This window comes from Pan paniscus, chromosome 16 (genome assembly GCF_029289425.2).
Source record: "Pan paniscus chromosome 16, NHGRI_mPanPan1-v2.0_pri, whole genome shotgun sequence".
NCBI lineage: Eukaryota > Metazoa > Chordata > Mammalia > Primates > Hominidae > Pan > Pan paniscus.
Genome location: NC_073265.2, coordinates 5,461,453 through 5,483,067, shown reverse-complemented (window position 1 = coordinate 5,483,067; position 21,615 = coordinate 5,461,453). Strand labels below are relative to the sequence as shown.

At 36.7% G+C, this 21,615-nt stretch overlaps 1 protein-coding gene across 15 annotated transcripts in view; it reads right to left on the bottom strand.

The window, feature by feature from the left end:
* LOC129394002 (programmed cell death 6-interacting protein-like) overlaps nucleotides 1-21,615 on the bottom strand; it is a 60,945-nt gene extending 39,330 nt beyond the window's left edge. For all 15 annotated transcript variants that reach the window (XR_010110030.1, XR_010110027.1, XR_010110029.1 and 12 more), the window contains exons 1-6: nucleotides 21,443-21,615; nucleotides 19,296-19,407; nucleotides 17,929-18,098; nucleotides 10,741-10,989; nucleotides 9,453-9,587; nucleotides 7,344-7,438 (exon numbers count right to left, since the gene is read on the bottom strand). Coding sequence is in view for 8 of the 15 variants with exons in the window: in XM_063596976.1 (XP_063453046.1) it covers nucleotides 7,344-7,438; nucleotides 9,453-9,587; nucleotides 10,741-10,989; nucleotides 17,929-17,943 (494 nt within the window). In the remaining 7 variants the exon portion in view is untranslated. The remainder of the gene's footprint in view (nucleotides 1-7,343; nucleotides 7,439-9,452; nucleotides 9,588-10,740; nucleotides 10,990-17,928; nucleotides 18,099-19,295; nucleotides 19,408-21,442) is intronic.

Below are 21,615 nucleotides of genomic sequence, written 5' to 3'. Positions count from 1 at the left end.
ATACAACAATGGAAGCTCACACTACTGCAGGGTGCTTCTCCAGATTTTGCCTATCACTCATAATTCTACTTTTATTTACTTTTCAGATTCCTCAGTTAGTTGCTTATTGTACTTTTCATAGTTTTAGTTGTAATCAACATGTAAGATAGGCTACAGGGAGCTTATCCTGCCACAAAATACCCGAAATCCATCTTTTTTTTTGTTTCTTAAAAAAAGTCATTTTGAACTTGTAATTTGTAGGAAGGAACGCAGATTTAGAGGCATACATTTTCCATGACATGGACAAATCATTGAACAATGTTAAGTCTCTATTTCAGCAAATACAGAAAAGATATGATTCACAGGACAAGAAAGCTGACAGTTAAGAACTTACATGCAAAGGCATTTCGACAAATAATATAATCCATCCTACTCCTAAGAGAGGAAAATTTGTATTAATGAAACTTCTACCAGGTATCACTTTCACCTCAGTTAATCCACAAACACTAAATCAGCAACATTTTGTGATAAACCATATCCAAAAGAGTTGATTGATGAAATGTCATTAATAGAACAGCAGTTATCCATGATTCAGTAAAAATTCATCAATCACCCATACAACAAACTTAATTCCATCTTATACTAAGCACATACACTACACTGAAAACTGTCAACTTCTGATGATCTAAAAATGTCTCTTCTATGACCATGTGATCACCATGAAATAAAGAGTACAGAAAATTCATAGATGGTCAGTTAAAAGAAAAGCTTCCGTGAAGCAATAAACTTTCCTTAAAAATGCCAAAATAGTAACATAGACTGCATGATATAACACTCATTTTACTGACATAATCTGTTGAGGCATTTTGTTAATCAAATACTTTCTTTTATATATACTTATAAATGTCATACCAGAATTACACATTTTCTAATGAAATACAAAAGCATAAAAGAATCGTATTCATAAGTTGATTTTAATCATTGTCTCGGTTCAATATTACAAACAAGTGTAATTATGGTACAAGTACAAAACAAATGGTGATTAAAGCATGTCAGAAAACAGATGTTCCTGCATACAGATGGACAATCCAATTAATACTTCTCAAATAGAAAACAGCTATTTACTCCTTACTAATGAATGATATAATTATTTATTATTAATGCAGCTTGGTTTTTTAATGCCTCCATGAAGAGCTTAAATATAATTTTCCTAAAGATGCATTTGGGCCGGGCGCCGAGGCTCAGGCCTGTAATCCCAGCACTTTGGAAGGCCAAGGCAGGCGGATCACGAGGTCAGGAGATCGAGACCATCCTGGCTAACGTGGTGAAAACCTGTCTCTACTAAAAGTACAAAAAAATTAGCTAGGCGTGGTGGCGGGCGCTTGTAGTCCCAGCTATTCGGGAGGCTGAGGCAGGAGAATGGCGGGAACCTGGGAGGTGGAGCTTGCAGTGAGCTGAGATCGCGCCACTGCACTCCAGCCTGGGCGACAGAAAGAGACTCCATCTCAAAAAAATAAAAATAAATAAATACATACATACATACATACATAAGAAAAAAGATGTATTTGGATGGTTAATGTATTTTTAATATATAATCATCTATTGTAGTTAAAAGATGATCAAATGTGCTGATTCACTCAGTGTCTATGTTTCAAATGCAGGACTTAAGGAACAATTTGCCATAAGCCACCAACTTATTGTTTTCTTTTAAATTATATATCTAACATGCATACATACACACACAATATATATATATACACAAAACATTAATAATGATGAAAATTTTGAGAATCATGAAGAATGGTATATATGTAATACATATGTTTTTTTCACAAGTTTTCCAACTACTCTACTTTTTTTTTTAGTAGAATACATTAGATACTACAAAAGAAATGAAAACAAAATGATGTGGAATAGCATGTAAACAATAGAAAGAAGTTTTTGAAGATTGTTACAACACAGCTTCCCTAGCTAATAATACCTGAGAAAACCTGCACATGTAGCATATATGTGTCGCTACCTTTTAGCATATATAATGGATTTATTAATATTTCTTCATTGCGTTGATGAGATGAATAACTACAATAGTATGTATAAATACCTAGACCTTTGCTGGGTATATAGGAAATATTGTGTTAAAATAGAACTCTTCTATCTTTCTACAGAAATACACTATGCAGTGATTACTTCTGGCTGTGATACATAAAAACAGGCAAATCTCAATAGAGAAAAAATATGTATTCATGATACATGATTTGGATTTTTCCAAAGAACAAAAACTATGAATTGGGTTGCAAGGATTTCCTGTTAAGACAACAGTAGGAATAAAGACATGGAGTAGAAGATACACACATTGAGTAGGTTTAACAGGCCTAAGCAAAAGATGCACATAATGAAACATCAGGAGAACAGACTAGAAATTCCTCTAAGCCTGTTGTGAGAGCCAAAGAAAATACATCTGGATTTGACTGTTGATAATGAGGAATTTCTGAAAGGTTGACCTATCACAGTTCTGAAAAAATGCTTCTCAACAAACCAGATTCCTTTGTCAAATAGATAAGGGAAATTATGGATATGTAATGCCACTTTAGAAATTTCAAATGCACATTAACAAAGCAACAGCAAAAAGCAAACCCCATTTAACTTTGTTTAACCTAGATTTTATGAACTTATTTACTAAGCAAACTCTCCCATCTGTATTTCCCTACTTGTAATTCTTATTAAGAATCACTGTTTTGGTGTCATTGGAATTTACTTAGAGAAATGCGGTCTAACCTCCGCTTTAAGAAGACAACTCTGGCAGAACTATCAACTGGAAAAAAGGAGAGTTTAGATGCTAGGAGGCCATTATAATAGCTCACTTGGGAGCCAATCTGTGCATGACTCTGATGGGAGAAAATAAAATTGAGAAAAAGGCATGCATTGGAGGCAACAATCCTTGGCATGCGATTGACCGTAGAGAATAATGAATGTGGAAGACCCAGAACAGACTTTAAACAAACTTTCAGATTCTTGCCAATCTGAAAAATATTACTTCAGACTAATTTTGATTTGTATTTTATAATGAATGAGGGTATTCATTTCTTTTCATTTATTTAAGAGCTATTTGTATTTCCATGTCTGCAAAATTCTGTTTGCGTCTTTTCCTCAGTTGTCTATTGGGTTTTCTTCTTGTTCATTTCTAGGAGTTCTTTTCTAAATAAAGGAAATTAGCCTTTTGCCTGTGAATAAGTTTCAAATATTGGATCCCCAATTTGTCACATCCTGACTCTGTTTATCATATTTCTATGAGAAACTTATTCTTTTCTTTTTTTTAATGGCTTCTGGATTTTAAGTAGGAGTTATTAGATCCTGCCCATCCCAGCTTTATTAAGGAATTCTCCTCCATTCTATTTTATACTTTATATTTCATTTACAAATTTCAAGTTTGGTCCACTCAGAACTTACTCTGGTATAAAGATAACTTTTATTTTCTAAATGGCTGGGCAGTTGTCCACAACCTCTTCTGGTTGGTTGAAGATCTTTTACACTAAATTCACACATGTATTTGAATCTATTTCTATTTTCTATTCTGTCTTTGTCTAATCATGTACCAGTACCACTGTGTTTTAATTAAAGATGGTATTATATACCTTAATATCTGGTAGAACTAGTATCCCTTCACTGCTCTTTTTATTGTTTTCCTGGCTGACCTTGTTTCTTTTTCTACTTGAACTTTAGGATCAACTTGTCTAATTCCAAATGAAAAGCTGATTTTTTTTAATCAAAAGCATGTTGAATGCATATGTTTATTTCTTTTTATTTATTTATTTATTTTGAGACAGAGTCTCACTCTGTCGCCCAGGCCGGAGTACAGTGGCACGATCTCGGCTCACTGCAAGCTCTGCCTCCCGGGTTCACACCATTCCCCTGTCTCAGCCTCCCGAGTAGCTGGAACTACAGGCGCCCACCACCACGCCCGGCTAATTTTTTTTATTTTTAGTAGAGACGGGGTTTCACCGTGTTAGCCAGGATGGTCTCGATCTCCTGACCTCGTGATCCGCCTGCCTCGGCCTCCCAAAGTGCTGGGATTACAGGCATGAGCCACTGCGCCCGGCCGTATATGTTTATTTCTTTATTTATGTTTGTTATTAGAGATAGGGTCTCACTGTTGCCCAGACTGGAGTACCGTGGCTATTTATAGGTACAATCATAGCGCACTACAACCTAGAATTCCAGGGCTCAAACCATCCTCCCACTTCAATCTCCCAAGTAGCTGGGACTAGAAGTGCATGCCATCACGCCCAGTTGATACATAAGTTAACTGAGAGTTGACATCTTGATGAAGTTGAGTCATCCTACCCAAGAACATGCTTTTTAACTTGCTCAAGCCTTCGTGTCCTTGAAATAGTGGTTTCTTCACATAGGTCTCATATATGACAAACTTATATTTTATATTTTATCCTTTTTGTTGCTACCATAAGTGGGTCTCTTCATCTTATCCTCTATAGGTTTATTTACATGAAAGCCACTGATTTCTACAAATTATTTTTATGATCAACAACTTCAGTAATAATTATTTTATTATTTGCAGAGTTTTGGGGTTCTCTTGGGTTTTCAAGTAGTTGTACAATCATAATGTCTGTAAATAGTGCTAGTTTTACTTCTTCCTTTCCAATTTTTTAATTTCTCTCTCATGTGATTGTCTTGGCTGGTACTGCAGTAGAGTATTTAAAAATAGTGCTGACAGTGACATTTGTTGTCTGTTCTTGACTTCAGAGGGAACTGCTTATAGTGCTTCTCCATTAATCACTGTACTGAGTTTTGGGCAGAAATATATACACACACATACATATATATTTTTTCATGTTACGGAAGCATCTATCTTCTATCTATTCTTATTTTACTGAGTATCAGAACACTCATTTTCTTAAATGCTTCTGCCTCATCTATTAAGACAAGCCTGTAATCTTTCCTTTGACGTGAAAACACTGAATACTGAATACTGGAATAAATGCCCCCCTCCCCTTGGTCAATAATTATTTTTTAACGTCCTGGTGACTATTACTGGCAAATACTTTATTTAGGACTTTTGCATCCATATTCATAACTGAAACTGGTCTGTAGACTGTTTTGTATTAATCTTTGTTAGGTTTTTTTTATCTTTAAGACTAATATGGAGAATACTCATCTTTTTTTAGGCTGGGGGGATGGCTCACACCTGTAATTCCAATCACCTGAGGTCAGGAGTTCGAGACCAGCCTGGCCAACATGGCGAAACCCTGTCTCTACTAAAAATACAAAAATTAGCCAGGCGTGGTGGTGCACACCTGTAATGCCAGCTACTTGGGAAGCTGAGGCAGAAGAATTGCTTGAACCCGGGAGGCGGAGGTTGCAGTGAGCGAAGATTGCACCATTGCACTCCAGCCTGGGCGACAGAGCAAAACTCTATCTAAAAAAAAATCACCTTTTTTAAAACATTTAGAACCATTTTTAAAACATTCTAATTATTTGCTTTTTAGAGGTTTAGTGGAAATATTCTAAAAACAACTCACCTGCTCTTTCTTAGAGGTAGAAGAAAATAACTTCTCTCATGAACATGAGCAGAGAGGTGAATGAACATGAACATGAACAGAGAGATGAATAAAGATCTAGTTGGCTGAAAGGGTCATCGGTATAAGACTCTTTCAGCTCTTTATATTTATTACTAATGAACATATGGCTTTTTATGTACCCGAAGGACAGTTTGGATATAAAATCTTTAGCATGTATTTACTATATGATATAAAATCTTTAGCTCATATTTACTATCCTTGAGATTACAGCAATCACTCCACTCTCTTCTGGCACACAGAGCTGCCAGCCTAATTTTTTTCACCTTTTTATATACTTGTTTGATTGTTTTGCCTGACTGCCTAAAGGATTCTGCCATTACCTTTTAAGGCCAATAATTTATATGCCTTGATGCTGACAGTTCTTGATCAATTTCCCCTACCATGTGATATCCTCTTTCAACAACCTTCGCTTGTTTTAAGAAAATGTTCTTGCGTATCATGAAATAAGTGTTCTGTTTACAGAACGTTAAATAACTGTTGTCTGGTTTTTCTTCTTTGAGAGAAATTCAGTTTTGCCTATATTAGATCTTCTGTGCCCATCTTCTCTCTAATCCTTTCTAATTCTTTCTTGACTTTGGTTTCATTTTAATTTCCTCATTTCTACTCTGTGTTCCTGTGTGTTCTTCAGTGTTTACTCGCCCTTTGTGCTCTTTCCCATGTCGTGGTTTTATTCTTCCCTTCTACTTCTTTCCTGAATTCTGACACCTCACATCTTACCACTTCCTGTTTTCTTACCATATTCCTGCAGTTCTGGAATTTCTGCTCCAAGTGTTCCTTAGAGGAGCAGTCCCCAACCTTTTTGGCACCAGGGTCCGGTCTCATGGAAGACAATTTTTCCACAGGGGAGCGGAAGATGATTTCAGGATGAAACTGTTCCACCTCAGATCATCAGGCATTAGTCAGAGTCTCATAAGCAACGCACAACCTAGATCCCTTACACGGGCAGTTCACAATAGAGTTTGCGCTCCTATGAGAATCTAATGCTGTGGCTGACCTGACAGGAGGTGGGGCTCAGGCAGTAATACTCGCCCAGCTGCCAGCCTGTCTGCCACCCACCTCCTGCTGTGCAGCCCAGTTCCTAACAGGCCACGAACCAGTACCAGTCCATGGCCCCAGGACTGGGGACCCCGGCTTTAGAATGACTGCCTTCTTACATTTGTTGTTGTTGTTCTTTTTGTTTAGTTCATGGTCAGACGTTTGCTCATAATTTTCACCTATTCTGTGACAATATTATTTTGGTAAATGTTCTTCATCTATGAAGTTCTATTAAATTTTGTTAATGTTTTTCACCTTTTATCAGCGCTGTGCTACTCCGTATTGATTACTCAGCAGGAAATGAGTCGTATGTTAACTGGCCCTGCTTTCTCAGCAGCCTCCTCTGAAAGTGATTTTGCTGGTATTCTCTGAGCTATTCACGCCGTCTCCTCCATGTTCTGTAGCTATAGTTTTATGTAAGGAACCTATTTGCCACTTCAAAATAAATTGCTTGTATTTACTGGCACTTCCTGAGATCTGCCACCTGAACTGTTTTATCATTTCTGTGACCTCACTGTACTTCCTGCATCTAGAGTTTCTGCTTCTTTTCATCCTTTCATTCCCAGACTGTGCAGCTGTTTACTTGTTGCTTTGTAAAATACTCTATCTAGTTCCTTCTTCCATGAGAAAAGGAGGGAAACTGCTCTCATACTACCAAGTTCACACCAAAAGTCTCCACATGATTTTTTAAAAGAAAATTCTATAAGTACAATTTGATACACAAAACAGACTTACTTTAAGAGTTCATCTCTTTCTGTCTTCCATGCCAAAACTATATCGCTGCATTTGTTCTGGAACCTGACCAGTATTTCAGTCAACTCATTGTAAAACTGTAAGCAAAGAACAAATACAAGTAATGAACAAGAACAATTTTTTAATCCAGAGAGTAATGTTATCTAAAGCTAATTTGTCAGTGACAGTTAAAGCCGAAGAACTGAGATCTGCGTGAGATACATCCATACAATTTACTAGGCCCAACAACTTAATATTAAATATGATCTAAGACTCCTAAAGAAAATAAAAATAATAAAATCATTTTTACAGAACATTATCATCAAAAATGTAACAAGTTAAAAGTTTCATGATCATGAAAATCTTCCTAATTCCTAGAGAAAAGTCAATTGTTTAATAACATGAAACCTATTTAAGTGGAAGGATTAGGTTTTCAAATTCACTACAGAAATCCAAGCATACTCCCCATCAAAAAGTGGGCAAAGGATATGAACAGACACTTCTCAAAAGAAGACATTTATGCAGCCAAAAACACATGAAAAAATGCTCATCATCACTGGCCATCAAAGAAATGCAAATCAAAACCACAGTGAGATACCATCTCACACCAGTTAGAATGGCGATCATTAAAAAGTCAGGAAACAACAAGTGCTGGAGAGGATGTGGAGAAATAGGAACACTTTTACACTGTTGGTGGGACTGTAAACTAGTTCAACCATTGGGGAAGTCGGTGTGGTGATTCCTCAGGGATCTAGAACTAGAAATACCATTTGACCCAGCCATCCCATTACTGGGTACATACCCAAAGGATTATAAATCATGCTGCTATAAAGACACATGCACTCATATGTTTACTGCGGCACTATTCACAATAGCAAAGACTTGGAACCAACCCAAATGTCCAACAATGATAGACTGGATTAAGAAAATGTGGCACATATACACCATGGAATACTATGCAGCCATAAAAAATGATGAGTTCATGTCCTTTGTAGGGACATGGATGAAGCTGGAAACCATCATTCTCAGCAAACTATTGCAAGGACAAAAAACCAAACACTGCACGTTCTCACTCATAGGTGGGAATTGAACAATGAGAACACATGGACACAGGAAGGGGAACATCACACATCGGGGACTGTGTGGGGTGGGGGAGGGGGGAGGGATAGCATTAGGAGATACACCTAATGCTAAATGACGAGTTAATGGGTGCAGCACACCAACATGGCACATGTATACATATGTAACAAACCTGCACGTTGTGCACATGTACCCTAGAACTTAAAGTATAAAAAAAAAAAAAAAAAAAAATGCAAGCATACTTCAGAAACCCTTAAAAGAATTTCTAAAGGCTCTCTGGAGGGTTTTCTCAGCTTACCTATTTAAACAAAGCATTTTAAACCAAGTTAAAATGGCATTTTACCATCCTCTCTATTTGGAAGGCTTTGCAGTATTTTCACCCTCTCTTTAGAGGGTTTTACATTTTAGCTACTGTATTTATATCAAGGTAACTTTATTCAGTGATTATTATGAAGTTAAGTACCAAAAGGAATTACGCATCTGAAAAAACTTAAAAATCACTGTTCCCTCAAAAACAAATTGGTAAAAACAAATATAAGTGAATTCCCTAAACTTTTTAAAGGACAAGGCAAGAAAGTACTTACATATTCAGTAAGCCTTCTGACACTTGGGCAGGCCACAAGTCTGTCCTCAGCAAACCACCACACAGAATATAAAAGTCATGCCCGCCCAGCTTTTCCATCACAAATCAGCTTTGACTACTCCTGTCCCCTCAAAATTCATCAAATTAATCAACTTCCTATCCCTTAAAAAGGTGTCATTGACATCTCTGCTAATTCCTGCTACCTGGAATATTTGTACCCCTTTTCTGCCAGTTGAAATATGCAATTCATTCTTCAAGGTTCCCATGAAATGTTGCCACCTTCATTAAGCTTTCTCCCTCCTGTAACAAACTTCACAGAGGCAATGGCATTAAAGCTAACATTCCAGGCAAAGAGTAATTTGGTTCAGCTGGAAATACCATTTAACTTCCAACCTATACGTTCACATCTGTACTTGCTAGCTATGGTTCCTTTTCCATGTACTTCATACCTTTGTGCCTTCCTTCGAATTAGCTACAAGTTCAACAAAGTTGTCACATGCAGTAGCTAAATTCTTCAAAACTTCTTCTCTTAAGTTAGCTTCATTATTAGATTGCTTCATTTTTGAAAATTCCTGATGTGAGACCTTGTTAAAAGAAAGATTTATGTATTTACATTTACTTATAAAATATGGCTCATAACATTTTTATTGATCTTTTCCAATTATGAAAATCATATGTAATTAAATACATATGCAAAATTACTAGAAATACCTAGTATACTCTTTTGAAGCCTCATTATGCTTTAAATCTTTCTTAAGTAAAAATTTCAAAAATCCAATAGGAGTCAAAACAACCAATAATGATCACAGATTTCTATTAGTATATAACACTTGCAAAAAATATAACATGAAAATTATTTTACCTTTTGGAATATTTTATATCATATATAGATACAATGTTTAGGAGTAGAAATATATGTTTAATTTTGCACATTAACTATGAAAAGGGCAAACTTTCAAGTCTTTGTTAGTCCAAACTACTTATCTGTAAACACGAAAACTAACTTCAAACTTCTCAACATATTTAGTTTGCATTATTTTTTTAAAAAATGACTGAAGTCTGTATGTATGTTAGCCGTATAATTAAAGGTATCAGTAATTCCAACTAATTTCGATTTTCCTCCCGTATGGAAAAAAAAACAAAGCTATTAAAAACTTGAAACCATGAAAAATATCAGAAGTATCAAGCACTCCTAAGTAATATGCAACATTTTAGCCATAGAAATGACTTTGTTTCTGCCGGGCGTGGTGGCTCACGTCTGTAATCCCAGCACTTTGGGAGGCCAAGGAGGGAGGATCAGGAGGTCAGGAGATTAAGACCATCCTGGCTAACACGGTGAAATCCCGTCTCTACTAAAAATACAAAAAATTAGCAGGGCGTGGTGGCGGGCGCCTGTAGTCCCAGCTACTCGGGAGGCTGAGGCGGGAGAATGGTGTGAACCCGGGAGGTGGAGCTTGCAGTGAGCCGAGATCGCGCCACTGCACTCCAGCCTGGGCGACAAAGCGAGACTCCGTCTCAAAAAAAAAAAAAAAAAAAAAAAGAGCAGTGACTTTGTTTCATAGATACAAATAAAACTGATGTGCCAAGTTTAATTTCACAAAATATACATGTATTAAGTTCTACTCTCAACTACAGATATTCTCCAATGTCATTTTTCTAATTGAATATAGGTTTAGTCCAGACATATCTTTTCTGTAATTTTTAAAACACAGATGTTATTAAATACATAAATTTCACCTGAATATTTTTAAGAAGTCCCTCCTGTTTCTTTAGAGATTCTTGGACTTTAGTTGTAAGACCTCCATAGACTCGATCTAGTTCAGTAACAGAAAGAGCTTCTTCACTTATCACACCATCTTGAGCCAGGGCTGTCAAAAACTTGCTTGTCATGTCAAAATTCACAGATTTCAAGTCATTCTCCAGACCCTCTCTTTCCTTCTTTACTTCATCAAGATTTGACAATAAGGATTTTAAGACATTTACAACCTAAACAATAAAAAAGACACTTTAGTTTAACTGAAAAAAAAAAAAGCCAATTTCAAGAAGGAAATAATATATAAAGGTTCATTTGGGCTGAGAGAGAGATGAGTTCTCAGAGAGCCAAATATAAATTGAACATCAGGTTTATGTAGATAGACACTGTACCTTCAGTTGACTCATACTAAAACAAAAGCAGCATTAATAACAATAGCCAACAGCTACAATTTACTGAACTCTTATGTGTTAGGCACCATGCTAAACACTTCAGAAATATAATTTTATGTATTCCTTACAGTACCCCATGGGGTATATATATTTATGACCTCTATTCCAAAGATAGGGATAACGAGTCTCAAAAAAATTAAGTGACATGGTTATACAGTTACTAAGGGGCAGAGGTGAAATTTGAGACCTAAGTCTGACTAGTTCCAAAACCAATCTCTTAGCCACTCTACACTCTACTCCCTCCCAATCATGGCTGTGAAGCAGGGGAAGGTATGATTTTGCTAGGTAAGTAGATATCCTATTTTGCCTAGAGAGACTGACAGACAGAGATATAGAGAAATAGAGGTGAAGATAGAAATAGAGATAGTTATGAAGCAAGCATGGTAGATGGAGAAAGAAATAGAGAAAGACACAGATATAAAGGTATATACCACATTTATTTTATACACCGGGAGAGGAAAAGGAAAGAGGGTTCTTGTGCCTCTCTTCATAGCATTAAGAGTTTTAGGCCAGATGTAGAGGTTCATACCTGCAGTCCCAGCATTTTAGGAGGATCACCTGAGCCTAGGAGTTCGAGACCAGCCTAGGCAACAAAGTGAGACCCCCATTTCTACATTAAAAAAAATTAGTTGGGTGCAATGGTGTGTACCTGCAGTCACAGCTACTCCAGAGGCTGAGGCAGGAGGATTGCTTCAGCCCAGGGGGTCAAGGCTGCAGTGAGCCATGATCATGCCACTGCACTCCAGCCTGGGTGACAGAGAGAAACCCTGTCTCAAAACAAAATACAAAAACAAAACAGAGATTTATCTCTTGTATTCAGTCAAGACACTCTCTGACTTATACCCACCTGATTCATAAATACCCCTTTATATTCATAGTGTTCAAGTGCCTTCTAATGAGCACTTTCAAGCTGCCCCTTTCACTCATCTCTTCATACTTTGCTAGGACCACCAAGAACATCAACCCAATCTCCCTATTCTGCTTGCCCCAATGATGCTCATAGAAAGAAAACCAGGGGAAAGACAAAGGGAAGAAGAGGACATCATGAGCCCTGTCTCCACCCCTGTCTTTCTCATTACCAGCAGCAAGTCCAATTCCCATGATCCCCCTACCAACTGCCTGTTTCTAAAAATTCCTACCCTACTCTTTCTTCCACAGTCTTAGTTAACTCCTTGATAGGAACGTCCAAAGTAACATCCCTTTGTGAAGACCAGAGACTCGAGGTTTCTGCTAAATGTAGGCAAATTTCCTTTTTGGCCTCGTTTACATCCATATCTCCTAAACATCCTAATTTTAAAATGGAAGGAAAGGAAAGGAAGAGAAGGGGGAGGGGGACAAGAGAGGAAGGAAGGGGGAAGGGAAGGAGAAAGGGAGGGAGAGAAAGAAGAGGGTACAGGGGAGAAGGCTGTGGAAAGAGAAAGAAATATGATTCCTAGAGTCTAGAAAGCATCAAACCACAGAAACTCTAAAAGGAAGGAGGAGGAGAAAGAATCATACGTGGGTGGATATGACAAAGTCTGTTTAAAGACCTAGTAGAACTTGATATCAGACGATGTGAATAAAAGTTTCCTTCCAAGTGACTTCCAGGACATATTATTCAATGAGAAAAAAAGGGTACAAAAGCATATATAGTGTGCTGCAATTTGAGTAAGACAGAAGGAAAATCAGAAAATAAATATACACATACATAATATGTACATATGTATACATATGTATGCATAATTTTTGGGGGGGGTTGGGTTTTTTGTTTGTTGTTGTTCTTGCAAAAAGAAAATCAGTAAGGACAAACCAGAAACTAACGGATATGATTACTTACAGGAAGTATACAGGAAAGAAGTAGAAGGAAAAGGAATGAGGCTTACTCTGCATGTACCTTTTGAATCATGAACACTTTTTACACACTCAGAAAACAAGATTAAGTCAAAACTTGAATATGGAAACAAATGAACTAATGGTCTATCAAAGTGAAACGTAATTACACAGAAAAAACGGAATTACATAGAAAATTAAAAACACTTCAACTCTGACTATACTCCCTTAGAGACTATAATGGGCTTAGTGACTGTGCAATCAAGGACAGGTTACTACTTAGAAAACTCAATTTTCGCAGCTGCAAAATGGGCATAATAGTACCTATTTCAGGACTGTTGTGAAGACTGAGATAATCTATATAAAGTGCTCAACATAACTTCTAACAAAGGGTAAGTATTCAATCATATTACCTAGATTAGGAAGAAAAGCTAACCGCAACTTCCATGGTATCCAACCAGACTGATACAGAAGCTTTCTAACCAGACTGATATAGAGGGCCAAATAGTTAACAAATCCTGTGATATTCAAAAATGCAATAATTCTAACTTTCTGGGGAAAAAAAATGCCATTTCAAACAACGAATTTATGAACAAACTTGTGGACTACCATACAAAGATAGAGATCCCTTATATTACGAACATCTTTTTAAAAAATTCATATGCAGTGCACTAGTTTAACATATTTCAGATTATATGACACTCGCCTCATTTTAACAGAGTAAATGAAGTACAAAATGAATTAAACTGCTTCCACAAATGAATGACCACGATAATAAGAAAACCACTGCCTAAATTTTCTTCTAAATTCAAATTTGAGGTTTAACATGTTATCAAAGTATATAAATAATTAGAATCTTAGCATATTTATTTCTTATACACAGCTCCAGCTACCTTTCAACTGCAATTAAATGTATCCCTTTATTAAGTTAAGGCTGCCAGCGATGACCATTCAAACAAATGCTTTTTGTTTTGGGACCATTCTAGATGCCATGGACACAACTACTAACAAAAACAGTCTTTTCCTTCATTTGGGGACCAGAGAGGATTAAATAAATATGCAAAGGGGAGGATTAAACAAATACACAAAAATAGAATAATGTGGGTAGACAATGACAAAGATGGAGAAGAGGTGACATCTGAGACTAATGAAAAAGAGGTAATAGCCACGGAAATGAGAAGAAAGCCTTGCACAGAAGGAAACGCAAATGTAACAGTCCTGTGGCAGGCACAAGCTTGGCAGGATCAAAGGAAAGAAAAAAAGGCCACTCTGGCTGAAGCATAGTAAACAAAAGGCAGAACAGGAGATGAGGTCAAACAGAATGGCAGGAATGGCATCACCTAGGTTGTCAATACTTTTGTCTTTCAGATCAGGAACTTACAAACTTTTTTGGTAAAGGACCAAACAGAAAATATTTTTGCCTCAGTAGGCCACAGTCTCTGTTCCAACTCTTTAACTCTGCTTTGTAGTATGAAAGACAATGTGTAAATGAATGAGCGCAGCTATGTTTCAACAAAAATGTATTAACACTGAAATCTGAATTTTATATAATGCCCACATATTAAAACATTCGTTTGACTTTTTTTTAGCCATTTAAAAAATGAAGTAGAAAGTAGAGTTTTATATTTAAAAAATGTAAAACTCATTTTTAGCTCCCAGGCCATACAAAGAGAAGAGGCAGAGGATTCGGCCCACAAGCCACAGGTTCCTGACCCGAGTTTTAGATTTAAAACCCTCTGTGGCATTTAACAGCACCAAGTACAATATAAGCCATAAGAAATGCCCTCAATGGGCCAGGCGCGGTGGCTCATGCCTGTAATCCCAGCACTTTGGGAGGCCAAGGCAAGTGGATCACGAGGTCAAGAGATCGAGACCATCCTGGCCAACATGGTGAAACCCTGTCTCTACTAAATATACAAAAATTAGCTGGGCATAGTAGCGCATGCCTACAGTCCCAGCTACTCGGGAGGCTGAGGCAGGAGAATTGCTTGAACCCAGGAGGCAGAGGTTGCAGTGAGCCAAGATTGCACCACTGCACTCCAGCCTGGGTGACAGAGCAAGACTCCGTCCCCCCCCTCCCGCCAAAAAAAAAAAGAAAGAAAGAAATGCCCTCAATGAAATCTTCTATTTTACTTTTATAACCTTGTCATTTTATTTTCAGAAAAGGCAAATAAGCAACTATGTCTACAGCAACGAAAGCAGAAACTTGATACATTTACCCTACACTAAAGGTAACCTAGAGGAGTTTTTTGTCTCTTTATGTTAGGGACCAAGGTACTCAGCACAGTTCTGGAATAGTAGGCCTTCAAAAAACACTTGGTGAGTAAATAAATAAACAGATTCCAGCCATTCTCAACATGTCTATAAACCTTCTGTCACGAAAAATCAGGAGTAAAAGCTGTGTTTGCAGATCCTCCACTAGTCTGTGAATCCAAAAAAGGCACTCCTCTGGGAGGGCACACAGTTTTAAACAGTTCTCTTTACGCTCTACCTCTAAGGAGATAAAGGGTTTTTTTTTTTTAAAGGTACCCCCTCCGTTACTTCCAGCAGATGTAACACTTTGAGTATAATTGAACATCATCCTTGTGCAAAAAAATAGATGTTCCTTCCTCTGGCTAGACTCAGCCCCATATACATTAAGGCCAAGGCTGGGCCAGCCAACCACAGACCAGACTTCAGGCCACAGTAGATCATAGGCAACCAATCACAAGCAGTGATCCTAGGTATTTAATACAAAAATCTTGAAATACAAATGACCACTAGTCTGCAAAATTTTTCAGAGTATCTCAATATCTAAAACCAGATGCCCAAAGAGACTGAAAATAAGTAACTAGAAAGTAGGCTACTTCACAATAAAAGAAAAAACAGCCCTACCATCAAACTTGGACTTTTTAATAAAACATGTACATTGCATCACTCTAATCAGCAATCAAAAAACTGAGTTTTTATCATAAAAATTCTCGCTAAAATGCGTCATCAACTATTATGACAACCATCTGAAATAGCTCTGATAAACCTGATGCTTGCCTTATTTGATTAAGGCACACGACAAACGAATATATAGAGAGTACTGAAATTTTGTGGTTACCCCATCAAGAAATCTAGCTTCCAAAAAATTACTTCATATTGACTATAAAAGTTTCTTTCTCCTGTGTAACACAAGTAAGGATTAATAAAACTGATACAACTGAATAAAATATCAACAAATCAGTGCATACCAATGCAGATTTTGCTTAGCACAAACCATTTTTACTTTTCTACTGAAAGCAAAAGAATCAAAGGACAAAAGCCACATAATTCTGAGTCATCTACAAGACACCAAAAAGAATACAAAGAGAGTACTAAACAGAGATCGTTTTCTAAAATAAAAAAGGTACCAGAATGTATTGCTCTTCCAAGGGTCTACAGTTTCTTCTTCGGGTTCTTTGTTGCTCGCAGGTTAATCTTCTGACCACCTCCCTTTTCTCTGCTATGTCCTCAAAGCAACAACTCACATTGCCTGTTCCACTGGGTTCCCCCGTTAGATTCGGGTTCAATGCACATTCAACTACGTAGCCTTCTCTTCCCTTTGAGAGGTGCCCGGTACCTGTGCATTTACCCTACACTAAAGGTAACCCAGAGCAGTTTTTTGTCTCTTTATGTTAGGGACCAAGGTGCTCAGTACTGTTCTGGAATAGTAGGCCTTCAAACACCTGGTGAATAAATAAATAAACAAGCAGATTCCAGCCATTCTCAACATGTCTATAAACCTTCTGTCACGAGAAATCAGGAGTAAAAGCTGTGTTTGCAGATCCTCTGTACCTCGGATAACTCTCTAGACACAGCCACTACTCAGCCCTTCTCCGATCCTACACGTTTACTTTTTCTGCCTATCCACTCTGTTCTCATAATGTGCCAATCTCTTAAGAAGCCTCTGAAGAGAACTACTCCAAATTACTGAAATTTAAGTACTTCATCTAAATCCTCATAACATACTTCTATACTTTCCCTGTGACATTTTTAAACTTCTTCCCTATATTACAGTCATCCTTATACATGACTAATATTCCACAATGGATCATAAATTGAGGGTAAAGCCTGTGTATAATTTGTATGTTAATTTTCCAATGTACCTACCCTAGTGCCTTACACAGAGCAGATATCCAGTAGGTCTTGGAATACATATATGAAATATATAAAATGCTTCTGTGGAAAGACAAATAAGAAACAAAACTCATACTTTTCAGAACTTACTATCCCAGGAAATTCACTTTTTTCAAGAAGTTTTCAGCAGTATTTCTTGCCCTTTGGCTTGTTTTCCTGTGCAGAGATTTGGGACCTCTATCTTTTCCTACTCACTTACCCTACCTCCCCGTGATAGGCCATTAAATTAGACTTGCACTTTCTCTTCTTTTAGGACTTTCCAAATCAGATGCCCTACTATTCAATTTTCTCTTTCCTGTCATCAGTAGAAACACCATGACGGAGCTATCCATTTATTAACACGCACACCTTGCCAATCTTCCTTTCAAAGGTCGTCCCAGGGAAACAAGGTGGAAGGGAGTAGAGAACAATGGAAGAAATAAAGAATTTGTGTATCTGGCCATACCCAGTCCTTTCATTTCAGGAAATTTCTATGCTTCCAAGCTTCTCTCTTTTATAAAACCCAAATTAAATACTGTTGACCTATGAAGTATCTAAAATTTAGTTCAAAAAAGGGCATTCAATAAATGGAAGTGACTATTACAGGATAGTTAATATTAGTATAATTTCCTATTACACAGTCTATATACTACTTTAAATATAACAACCCCAATTTATTTCTGCATTTTTTTAAAGATGACAATAAGGAATTGGCAGTGCATTATATAAAATGGCTTGAATGTGGTTTTCTTAAGCAGATGACAACCCACACCAAAGTGCCCTTCTCACCTCACTGCCCTGCATGGTCTTTGCTGGATTAGCAGAAGCGATGGCAGCATTCAGCTCAGGCTCTGGCTTACACAAAAACACGATGGGGTCACGATGAGATGGGTAACATTCTTTCACTTGTCCATCTGCTTGCACAGCTTTATCTAAAACTGTTCTGAAGCTGGTTCCCTCTGGGAGAAAATAAAAGTTTGCAGAGCACAGAAGTGATTCTAACAGCAACGTGTATGGGCTGGTTATATGTTGAGTTCTAGTCTCCAACTTTACTTATCTTCCCCTTCTCTAGACCCCAATTCACTTAATCATAAAAACAGCTCCTAACAGTCTTTGCGTTCTCGTTTTTGGAAAGATGACAAAATCACTTATAAAATCAAAAGCATAGCTATACCTTAAAATACATTTGGTGGTTACTATCTGCCAAATAAAAGCTAATTAATATTAATCTTTTCCTACAACTCATGAATGTAGGAAGAAATCATTCTCTCCAAAAATTGGTCCATTTATTTTAAAAGTATTCCTCTCTCAAAAGAGCAATGTGACTTAAAAAAAAAGATTTTTAGAAAAATCTCAATAATATACAAACTTTTTACAAAGATAAATAAAACTAATCTCCAGCCACCATGAAGACAGCATTTATCTCAGCAAGCACAAAATCTTCATAATCAAAGTCTTAAGAAGCATAAATTTGGCTTCAAAATAACTTAAAGCTCATTTTTTTTTACCACCCAGGATTCACTACTAAATGAAAAAAAAAATTACAAAGCCATAAATGTAATATGCTCTCACTCATGTTTTTAAAATATGCGCAGGGGCCAGGCATGGTGATTCAAGCCTGTAATCTCATCACTTTGGGAAGTGGAGGCAGGTGGATCACTTGAGCCCAGGAGTTCAAGACAAGCCAGGGCAACATGGTAAAACCCCATCTCTGCAAAAAATACAAAAATTAGCCAGGCGTGGTAGGCACATGTCTACGGTGTCAGTTACTCAGGAGGCTGAGGTAGAAGGATTGCCTGAGCCCTGGAGGTTGGGGCTGCAGCGAGCTGTGATCCTGCCACTGCACTCCAGCCTAAGTGACAGAGCAAGACCTTGTCTCAAAAAAAAAATAAATAAAATAAAATATGCACAGAGCTTGGAACAGAAAATGAAAGTTGGAGGACCATTTTAACTTTTCCCTTTATACTGTTCTTAAGAATCTGTACTTCTGACAATCGGCAGATTACTTTTGTGAACTTTTTTAATCTTTATACTAAAACTGAGGAAAAACAGTTTCAGTAAAAACGAATTTACAACTGAGCCTAATTTAATCAAGTAAAAATGTGGGTCCAAATTGGGAATTTATTCAAATGAAGGTCATTTATACACATTTTTACCTGCTCTTAAAGGCTTATACAGTTCATTGGATGATGTCCTTTGCCAGCGTTCCTTAAATTTTGCTCATAAATCATTATCGGTTGCTTCTTCTTCATCCAACAACCTTAATGACTTTAAAAGGAAGCAAAAAGAACCCTGAAATGTCATTTCTGGATTAAAAAATTTAATGCATTTAATAAATGTTCATACACAATATAAGGGAGAATTTGGTGAGATGGGAATACTAGGTTAGAATATAAATCGACTTTTTTCTTGCAGACATCTAAGTTATAATGCATTTAACAAAAAGTCTTATAAATTTAAGGCTGAATTAGCTATCACCTTTCTCAGTAAAAAAAAAAAAGGAAGAATGCATAAGAGACTATTTACATCCATATATCAATTTAAAGAAAGTTTTAAGATTAAAATAGATAAATAGAAGCCATAAACAAAGGGGAAAAACTGATCAATTACATTAAAAAATAAAAGATTTAGACTTTCATTCCAATACAACGAACAGAAAATTATGTTTAATATATTTTTAAATGCCTTTTAATGTGCAGATAAGATGACAGGATAGTAGGGGGCCAGAAACACAAGAAAATACTAATCTACCAGTAGACACAGTGCTAGCACCAACAATATATGACAATCCCTGATAGTTTAGGACAAAGAATAGCAAACTTCTGTCAAACACCACAGAGTAAATATTTTAGGCTTTGTGGGCCACAGTCTATGGCACATAGAATTCTTCTTTTTGACAATGCTCTAAAAAAGATAAAAATTATCCTTAACTAGTGAACCACACAAAAGTAGGCCACAAGCCAGCACTGGCCCACCATCCATAGTTCACCAGCTGTGTAGTTCACCATTGACTTGCATTGTGAATTCAGAACATGAAAAGTCAACAGGAAACATAGGTAGGGACAATAAAAGGTGAGAGGTCAGATCAAAAGCACTCTCCACACTCAAACTGGTATACTTCCAAATAGATGATTCTCAGTGGATGAATTTTTAAAACAGAAAAAGGCCCTACAGAAGAAAACATGCCTGTCTGGACCTTGGCTCTAAAGAAAAAAGAAAAAAAAAAAGAAGTATTATCTGAGATTCCTGATCAAAAGCCTGAACTTGGGACTAGAAACCACACTATTTGTGTGACACAAAGTCCTAAGATAAATTACTACTATAATTAAAAGATTATAAAAGAAAGGAAAAAACCTCAAGTTTGAGGAGGTGCCAGGTATATAATGCCTTTTTATGGCAGAAGCAAACACAAATTCTTTCTAGAATTCACCTTAAACCCAGATCTCAATGAATTCCCACAAATAAATTACAGGAAATATGAATGCACAATCAAAACTCACTGAACACTAAATGCAATTCAGTATTCTGTACTGGATCTTGGAACAGAAGGAGGAACATTGGTGGAATAACTGGTAAAATCTGAGTAATAATACTGTACCAATGTCAATTTCCTAGTTTTAACAAATGTGCCATGACCGCGTAAGATTTTAACTTTCAGGGAAGCCAGGTGAAAAATATACAGGAACTTTCTACACTAAATTTGCAAAGTCTCTGTAAATCTGAAACTATTTTTTAAAGTTTTAAAAAACAGTAACAAAAAAACTGAACACAAGAGAAAACAAGCCACCATAAGCAAGAATCAGCAAAAATTACAAATCATAGAATCAAACCCACAGAAACCACAGACATTGGAATTATAAGATAAATAATATAAAATAAATATATTTAATATATTTCAAGAAATTAGGGATAAATTAAAGGGTTTAACCTTCCAGGTTAAGACAAATTAAATTAAAAAGAAAAATCTTGCTACATGCTATGTATAAAATAAATCAATAATTACAAAGACTGAACGGTTCATATGATAGTTGATTTCTCATAGTATACTAGTTTTACACAGTGGTCATTTGAGTTTCATTAATGTGTACTTACTTACCCTTAAGATAAGAATGAAACCCATTCTCACTCAACCAGAATTACTCTTATGCTAAAGAGGAGGCTCTGGGCCACAGTAAATTCACCAAAGTGATGAATACTAACTACACTGTGAGCACTAGCATGAGGAAGTCTCCAGTCCCAGTCCCTGCTGGACATCAAGGGATCACAGTGTTTATACTTGAAAAGCAAATCTTATAAAACATACCTCATCTAGGATTTCTCTATTTCATTGCAGTAATTCAGGCAGTTCTTTAATCAACTGGTCAACAGTCTGGATGCCTCCCTGTTCAATCACAGATCTGGATTTAGTCAATATAGACTGAGGTACAGTGTCTCCAGACACATCTTCAATTGCTGCTGGAAGATTAAGGGAAGCTA